Genomic DNA, 9,332 nt, shown 5'->3' on the forward strand with positions numbered 1-9,332 from the left:
CGAATTCTGTATAATTTGTTTCAACATATAACTCTCTTGTGTCATTTAGGATTCTTTTGTTCTGGTGAAAAAGGGGAATATAATTGCTATATCCTAAATGCTTTAGGACTAAGCATGTATTACAGGAGTAATACATGCTGCATCGATTTCTCAAATCTTTATATAGTCTTATATCAATCCATCACACAGATAGGCGGTAGCACAGACAGCTGGTTTCTTCTTTGATTAAGCTTTCACCATATATACAATGGCTATGGTTGCAAAAGGCGAGGGTCCAGCGATTGGTATCGACCTTGGAACAACCTATTCATGCGTTGGTGTCTGGCAACACGGCCGTGTTGAGATCATAGCCAATGACCAGGGCAACAGAACGACACCATCTTATGTTGCTTTTACAGACACTAGACGTTTAATTGGTGATGCCGCCAAAAACCAAGCCTCCATGAACCCTATCAACACTGTTTTTGGTATGTTCTTCCTTACGAATATAATTAACTACCTCTAATATATACCCACGCAGTTTCATTAATTCGAATGATGTTGTTGTGGTTTCAATTATACTTAATATGCTCATATAAGTTGATAGCCTTCCAAATTATAAGTTGTTCATCACTTTGTCTGGGTTTTTGGTTGTTACCTCTTTTACTTGCTTAATATTAATGTAAAGTGTATTCCAGAGATATAAATTCTTTCATAACCGGTAATTATATATTGAGTTATATTTTTATGCTTCCATGTTATATGCATATATACATATGAAGTAATCAACTTAGGACCTGCATATCAAGGTTTGCACTGATGGATATATATCCTACCTAGGACCAGCCACTACAAGAAAAATAGTCTACGACAACATCATATCTACAACATGCTATAAATGCTCGTTGTCACTTCTAATCTTCTACAACATGCGCAGAAAGAGCATTGTATTAAATTATTTACCACTACATGCGTCATTTGCATGTTGTTAATTTAGTTATCGACAACTCACTTTGTACGTTGTTGTCTGCAAGTTGTCAATTAATGTATCAACAAGCAGGAGTGCACGTTGTTAAATATTTTTAAAACAACAACGTGCAGTGAACGTTGTCGAAACTTTGAGATAAAAGAAAAAAAATAGCAGACAATTGTGCATTTGTGCTCAACTGTCAAGGCCCTTAAAAAAAAAAAATTGACGAAAAACAAAAGGACCCGTTGACTGAAGTCAGTAAAAACACATCTCAATCTTTCTCGAAAAAAAAAAAAAAAAGGTGATGATCCATCAGAGACCCAAAACATATAAAATCCTGGGCTTGAAGAATTGAGCTCTGGAGCTCTCAACTCTCAAACCCTAAACCACCCGAAACGATCGCTTCCCTCTGTCGTCACTCTCAATTGCATCGACGACTTCTCTATGGAGCAAGACTGCTTATCCGGCGTCGCCGCCGTCGAGCACGTCCCGCTCAGCCGACGGTAGGGTCGAGTTTGCCTTTGGTTGTGCTCCTCCAATCCCTCAGTACCTCCCACGCGCCGCCCAGCGTCGGCTACGTCCTTACCAGTTCATCCTCTGCCTCGGCTCCGTCGACCGCGCCACCGACTCCACTCTAGTTGCCGACCTCGGTTGTCAATCTTTGACGCATTTCGACGGCCAAATTTCCGGTGTTACGGCTACGAAGGTACTTCTTTCTTTCTTCATATTAGCTGTTCTACTGTTTCGCACCTTCAATTTCATCATCATATTGTTTAGATTGAAAATTGTTTGAAGAACTCAGGTTTTAGTCTCGCAGATGCAAAATACTGCTATTCATTTGCTTGTTCATGTTTGCTTGTTCTTCCTGATTTGGCATTTTGTCGAACACTTGGCGTGCATTGAAAATAAAGATGATTCATGCTAGATAGTGAATTTTATGTAAAAATTCGATTAAAGGATGTGAGTATGAGACATTGCAGACTTAAAATGGATGTTCATGTGGACAATTGATTCTTGTAATGCATGTATAGCTTAGCGTAGAATTTCGACTACATATGTGTGTGTTTGTATTTGCTGCTGTTGTCAATTAATCATTGAATTTCCACGTGTTGGTAACTTAATTCGGCTAGAGTAGGTTAGGTTTTGTGAGGTTTCGGGTTATTTAGTACTTTTTACTTCCAATGGTTACCAAGTAATTTAGCAATTTGCCATCTGTGCTGTATTGAACTATTGTGTTTGGTTTCTGAAGCTTGTAGTTTGTTCTTTGTTTTCTGATAGGTGGTTTTGGTACGAGAGGATTTCTTTGCGAGGACGTTGACATTGAACAGGCCTCGGCAACTGAATGCCCTTAACTTTGAAATGGTATTGCCCAGTGACACCCATTACTGTACTACTGTACTTTCTTGAACCAATCTCTGGGTTATGGAAATTACAGTTTTTTGTTGCTTTGGTTCTTTTTGTGTCCGTTTTTATAGTTTTTATATTGTGTTCTTTTATACTTGGCTTCACATTATAACTTTCTTGAACTGTATCTATTATCTTGTTCTTGAAGTCTCTGCGTCACCTCCCTAGATGGAGCTCGGAAACTGTATCCACTAATGTCAATTGGGTTGTTGTGGGTCATTCCAGAGTCGTGACTACAGATTTAAGCTACTTTGTGATATCATAAGGCACAACGTTTCAAGTCTCTGTACACAGTGGCAGTGCCAGAATGCCATTGACAATTGCACATAAAATTGCTAGCTTGGAGTCTCTACAAGAGATCCTTATGAGGCATTATACTCGCAACTTCGTCATGAGATGTTTAAGGTACATATTAGAACTTATCTGTTAGGCTTTCTTGAGTGAGTGAGTAAAACTTATCTGCTAGGCAACTACTTCATGAGATGTACAGCATCTCACTCCAAATGTGTAATCAAATAAGTCATTGAGGTATGTAAATGGTATATCAGTTTGTGGATTAGTCTATTAGATGCAAATGTTTATTTAATTGTTTTCAATATATCGATTTCAAGGGACTCAGAGGTCTTCTTCAACCACCGATCAATGGAGTTGAGAATCATGGTCTTCCTGTTGTGCTCTAAGGTAATTTATTGCTGGGCTGCAGTAATAATAAACTAATTATCTTTGTTTCCTTTTAAATGTCACTCCACAGGTTAATCGATTTAATAACCTAAAACCCACAGATGATTGGTGTTAGTTTCCTGACTGTTGGACAATGCTTTCATGTTTTCAGTATCTATCGCGCAGGCGTAGCTTTAGATATTACAGGTTTCGTTGGCCAAACCAGCTGCTAGGATTCTTGAAGTTGCTGGAAAAACTGCACAGAGCATTAGAACCCGATAGGATCTATTGAACTTCCTCGTAATTTCTGATATTTGTAGTCATAACAATGCTTGTTTTGTCAATTACCAATGATCCACAAAGGATGCAGTACTTTGTCTTGCATTTTTTGTAAGGAATATATGTATGTCTTGCATTTTTTGTAAGGAATATATGTATTAGACAATATGGTACTCTTAATGAAATGTATATTTTTCTTTTACATGGTTAGTCTACTAATATTGGCATGGGAATGTGCTCAGTAATGGTGAATGTTTACAGAATTATCGAGAAAGGTAAAGGAAAGAACCCAGCAAATTGGGTGCAATAGTATATATTGAAACATTATAACAACGTATTCAGTAATATGACAACATACCATGTATGCTGTCGAAAACTAAAGACAACATGCTGAGAGTGTTGTTAAAACTTACAACATGTGCTTAAAACGTTGTCGAAAGTTTATGACAACGTGTAGAGCTCATTGTTGAATAATTACAACAACGTGCTTTGCCTCTTTTTGACAACGTGCAAAGCGCGATGTTAAGGACTTGTGGACTTTTAATGACTCTGGCATCTACAACATGCGCCAAACGTTGTCAAAAGTGATTGACAACGTGAATTGCAAGTTGTTAAACATGTTTTTTCTTGTAGTGAGCATATACTCTCAACCTGCACATAACTACTTCATTTTACTAACATTCTGGTAACCAACTGTTTCTTTTGTATTGTTTTAGATGCAAAGCGCTTGATTGGTAGGAGATTCAATGATGCTTCTCTTAAGAGTGACATGAGATTTTGGCCTTTCAAGGTATGTGATGTGGAGAACAAGCCAATGATTGTGGTCAACTATAAGAATGAAGAGAAGCAGTTTACGGCCGAGGAGATATCTTCAATGGTTCTCGTTAAGATGCGAGAAATTGCAGTGGCTTACATCGGATTGGATGTCAATAATGTTGTTATAACTGTCCCAGCATACTTTAATGACCTTCAGCGTAAAGCCACAAGGGATGCAGGTGTAATTGCAGGCATGAATGTTATGCGTATCCTCAATGAGCCAACAGCTGCTGCCATTGCCTATGGTCTTGACAGAAAAGAATCCATTGTTGATGGAAAGAATGTTCTTATTTTTGATCTTGGTGGTGGTACATTTGATGTTTCCCTTCTCAGAATTGAAGAGGGAGTTTTTGAGGTGAAAGCTACTGCCGGAGATACACATCTTGGGGGTGAAGATTTTGATAATAGAATGGTGAACCATTTTGTGCAAGAGTTCAAAAGGAAGCATGAAAAGGACATTAACAATAATCCCAAAGCATTGAGGAGATTGAGAACGTCTTGTGAGAGAGCAAAGAGAGCTCTTTCTTCCACAGTTGAAACCACCATTCAACTTGATTCTTTTTTCGAGGGTATTGATTTTCACACCACAATAACGAGAGCAAAATTTGAGGAGATCAACCTGGATCTATTTAAAAAATGTATGGAACCTGTGAATAAATGTTTGAAGGATGCTAAAATGGACAAGAGCATTATTGATGATGTCGTTCTTGTGGGCGGCTCTACTAGAATTCCAAAGGTACAAAAACTATTGCAAGACTTTTTTAATGGCAAGGAACTTTGCAAGAGCATCAATCCGGATGAAGCAGTTGCATATGGTGCCTCTGTACAAGCTGCAATTTTGAGTGGTGAAAGCAATATTGAGAAGGTACAGGACTTGGTCTTGTTGGATGTCACTCCATTTTCACTTGGTACAGAGCGTTTTACCGGAGAGATGAAGGTTGTGATCCCAAGAAACAGTACCATTCCCACCAAGAAAGAAAGAGCTTCTAAAACCGTCCAAGATGGACAAACATGTATAAATTATAGAGTGTACGAGGGTGAAAGACCAAGAGCCCGAGACAACAGATTGTTGGGTACATTTAGGCTCGAAGGGATCCAACCTGCTGCTAGGGGAGTAGCTCAGATCACAGTTTGCATGGAGATCGATTCCGATGGAATTCTGGTTGTGTCTGCTGCGGAAAAATCGACAGGGAATAAGAGCAAGACCACAATTACCAATAACAGCAAAGGCAACCTATCTAAGGAGGAGATCGAGCGGATGATGCAGGAGGCAGAGAAGTACAAGTTAGAGGACGAGGAGAATAAGAAGAAAATGGAGGCTAAGTTTGCATTGGTCGACTATATGCATACAATTAAGGACATGGTTTCTTCTGATGAGCTCCAAGATCTCAGTCGAGGGCACAAGAAGAAAATTGAAGTTGCGCTTAGAAAGGTTCATCATTGGCTTGAAGAGAATCAGGATCAACTTGCTGAATGTGAAGAATATGAGGATAAGAGGCAAAAGCTTGAAAACACTTACAATCGAATAATTGCAAAGAATATGTAGTAGCTAGGGTGCTTATGGATATTGGATGATGATAAAAAGTACTCTCTAATTAGTTATGGTGTTCTCAGTACGTGTACGTTTATTTTGATGTTCTTAGTACGTAGCTTGATATTTCTTAGGGGGTGATATTTGGTTTCGATCAGTAGCTTTTCTAGCCAGTAGCCATGAATTGAATAGTAAGAACAGTTTTTTTGAAAAATATATTGTGAAGTCAGGTTGATCACATCTTAGTGAATTTAATTTGGAAAAAGTCATGGGTTTTATGTGCCAAAAATTTTCTCTAGAGAGCTTCGTCTGTGCTAACTGCGTCAAATCAAATCTTAAGAAGGGGAAGAGGACTATATAGAGTAAGGATAGCAACCAGTCTCCATTTCAAATAGTTCCAGTACGTGAATTCAAATCTTTATTGCACTGCCCTTTGTCAAGAGAGAGATGATAGCAAATGGAGTAGGTTAAGAGAATAGAGGCCGAGAGAGCGAGAGAGGCTAGTCCTGGTTTTATTAAGCAGGCAATAATACAACCTTCCGAGATTAGCATATGTCATAGTCACTTTTTGTCTTTCACTCTACTACGGCGCGTACTATAGCTCCTCCGTTACTTTTTTTTTTTTAGTTCAAATGAATTCCATTCCATTGATAGAATGGCCAGAACGGCACATACAAACGGTTCATATGGACACCCGGTATCATTCACTGTTACAAATCTTGCTCAATTATTCAAAGAGCTTGCCAAAACTAAACCTAAACTATGCTTACAAAAAATATTTTTGACTTGAGTCAAATATTTAGTGCAAAAACATAGCAGAGTTTAGAGAGCAAGCTAAAAACCAACGTACAAATTACTCAATCTCTGTAATACCCGCAATTTTCCATTTCGTCTCGTGAAATTGTGCGAATTGATTAAAGTGCTTTTGCACGAATATTACCCGAAATAATTCAACTTTTTGAATTATCGAAGTTTCGAAATATTCGTTTTAACAAAAGCTCGAATTGTGCGATTCAAGAAAAATCGACTTTTCTACGTACGGAATTTGGGAAAAACTTCCTTCATAAAAGTTGTAGAGCTCGTCGATATGATCGCGTGCATATGTCGAACGAAATTTTTGGAGTTCGTACGATTATGTTACGAATTTTGGAAATATGAGATTCTTTTTATAATCTCTTTTCCTCGGATTCTCTTTTAGAAATTTCTTTTTCTTCCTTTTCCTTTTCCTTTTCCTTTCCTCCGGGTCTCCTTCCTTCTTTTTCTTTTTCTCTTTTTTTTTTTTCTTCTTTCTCTCTCTCGCTCGACCGAAACCGAAATCGAGCCTTGCCGGATTCTGCAAAATTCTGGAATTTTTCCGACCACCGAAGCTTTCGATCGGTATATCTCGAGCTACAGACCATATTTTTCTGTGATTCTTGAACCAGTGAGTTCTTCTTGAGTTTCTTAACAACTCTTCAGAAGGAATCGAAGCCTTAAATTGACGTTTTTACGTCGAATTGGAGCTCGCCGTTTTCTGCAGTTTCTCGCCGGTTTCTGGAAAATTCCGGCCACCTTCATACTGTTCAAGGTAATTTTCGACCCCTTCCGGTCATTTTCAGACTTCGTGCTAGTTATGAAAGTTGTCAAGCATGATGAGAGGAAGAAGAGCAGCCCGGCCCCGACACCATTGGTGGTGGTCGGCGGCGGCTCTGCCACTAACTCCGGCGGCCCTTTCCGGCCACCTCCGGGGATCAAAAATATGGTTTCTGTACATTTTCAGATTCTATATTTCAATACGATCATTTCGATATATTATACGCAATTTTTGGATATCGTATGATTAAGTTATGAATTTTTAAGTTTAGATCGATTTCGATCGTTAGATTTGTGATCTGTGAAGTTAGGACCGTCAGATGGACTTGTAGTTTTGATATGATGATCTTATGACTGTCCCAGTGGCTTTGTGTGGTCATGGACGAAGATCCGACCGTTGGATCTTCGTATAAATGCAAAACAGTGATTAGGAAGGCGATCCGTGAGGATCCGACCGTTGGATCATCATGTAATTTCAATCCGACCGTTGGATTGTCGTTTGATTATGTTTTTGAGTTATTGGCTAAGTTAAGGTCATGTTTGATTAGGTGATCGACGGTTTGATTTGGCGGACGATTCGTGAAATTGTATTTTGAGCTGTTAAGAAGACGCAGCGGGAATTTAGAGGTGAGTAAACCTCACGTGGTTCATATTACGAACCGAGTACCTTTAATTACTTTATTTTCTGTAGTAATTGTGTGAAAATATTTATGGAATAAATATTTGTTTTAAATCATATGGACTTGATCAACTACGGTCCATAGGTAAGTAAAATGATTTAATTATACAAAATGAATTTCATGATTTTCTTGTGTGAACTATAGTTGGTATTAGTGGTCATTCCTGAGTGGGTGATTACGTATATATATATATATATTTACGTGATTATATGTGGAATGGTGTGACATTGAAGAGTGTGGAATTGTGATGATTTATTTATTATGGTTTGAAATTTGACTTATCATATTTATATGTGATGATCATGATGGATGAGTTCTTGTTAATATTCATGATTTACATTGGAGTATGTATAGAGTTGGAGAATGTAGGATTCTGAGGACGAGGTGTCCGAAGTTTGACGGTTATGGATAACCGGAGTGTTTGTGTACTGAGGACGGGGATGTCCAAAGTGCGACGGTTTATTATTAACCGAAGTTGTGTACTGAGGACGGGGATGTCCAAAGTGCGACGGTTTATTATTAACCGAAGTTGTGTACCGAGGACGGGGATGTCCAAAGTGCGACGGTTTATTATTAACCGAAGTATATGGTGCTGAGGATGGGGATGTCCAAAGCGCGACGGTTATAGTGTTAACCGAAGTATTTTTGCCGTTGCTTGACCCTAGGCCAAGGTGTCAGAGGTAACGAGGCAGTTAGAGCTCTAACGTGTTATTGGGATGGACCAGAGTGGTGTTATGTGGGTTGGGTGTTTGCAGGACCAGTGTGGTGTATTGTGATTTGAGGATTGTGAAAATGTATTCCTTGTGGTTTTCCATGAGTGGTTTGATGTCTCTTTGCAGACGTAATACTGTTGAATTTTACTTGAATTGTAATTTAATAAATCAACAGTTCTTTCTTGTTTACTCATACTGGCTGTAAAAAGCTTACCGGGTTTTGTGTTGTTGCAACTCCCGGTACACTATTCAAATTGTGTAGCGGGTAATCCTACAGGACAGGAGAACCAGGACGGTGATCGTGCGGTTAGAGCAATGGTTATAGTTTTACAGCAATTGTAATAGTGAGGCGAGTTAAGCTCATTTGAGCATTACAATTTGATTTGGTGGGAGTGTGCTGTAATAAACAACTTGAGGATTTGGGTTATTGTAAATTTGAGAGTTGTGAAGTGTGGTTGTTTGTGAGAAAAAAATTCAGGATGTTAGTTGTAATTTGTTATTATTCATGTTTCGGATTTGAATTGATTATTCAAAATTCGGGGCGTGACAGTTTGGTATCAGAGCGTAAGGTACATATTTGGTGATAATCAGTACCTCCCGAGTGATGGCCCGTCTGCAGCGGATCCCCATCATATACTCTTCGGTACTGGTATAATCATTGGGTATGTCTTAGTATGGGGTCTAGACAACGTGTAAGTCCGTAGGACGGTAGAGTTGTCTACTAAGCT

The 9,332-nt window shown here is 38.7% G+C and overlaps 1 protein-coding gene and 1 long non-coding RNA gene across 4 annotated transcripts; both read left to right on the top strand.

Annotated features, from left to right (window-relative positions):
• Window positions 1-253: 253 nt before the first annotated feature.
• LOC133744839 (heat shock cognate 70 kDa protein-like) lies at window positions 254-5,654 on the top strand. The gene is made up of 2 exons (XM_062172873.1): window positions 254-467; window positions 4,009-5,654. The coding sequence occupies exons 1-2, from the start codon at window positions 254-256 to the stop codon at window positions 5,652-5,654; spliced, it is 1,860 nt and encodes a 619-aa protein (XP_062028857.1).
• Window positions 829-3,494, top strand: LOC133743475 (uncharacterized). Of its 3 annotated transcripts, none has more exons than XR_009863138.1 (5): window positions 829-1,655; window positions 2,228-2,311; window positions 2,502-2,758; window positions 2,965-3,034; window positions 3,186-3,494. It is a non-coding gene; the product is annotated as an uncharacterized LOC133743475 (long non-coding RNA). The 3 variants fall into 3 exon arrangements; XR_009863139.1 differs by having other exon boundaries at window positions 2,579-2,758; XR_009863137.1 differs by having other exon boundaries at window positions 2,228-2,758.
• Window positions 5,655-9,332: the final 3,678 nt, after the last annotated feature.

This window comes from Rosa rugosa, chromosome 4 (genome assembly GCF_958449725.1).
Source record: "Rosa rugosa chromosome 4, drRosRugo1.1, whole genome shotgun sequence".
NCBI classification, from domain to species: Eukaryota; Viridiplantae; Streptophyta; class Magnoliopsida; order Rosales; family Rosaceae; genus Rosa; species Rosa rugosa.

Bases quoted from the DNA above. Each gene is read 5' to 3' on its own strand.
- LOC133744839 (XM_062172873.1), top strand. From the start codon at position 254: ATGGTTGCAAAAGGCGAGGGTCCAGCGATTGGTATCGACCTTGGAACA. The intron at 468-4,008 runs GTATGTTCTTCC...GTATTGTTTTAG, and splicing joins CCCTATCAACACTGTTTTTG to ATGCAAAGCGCTTGATTGGT.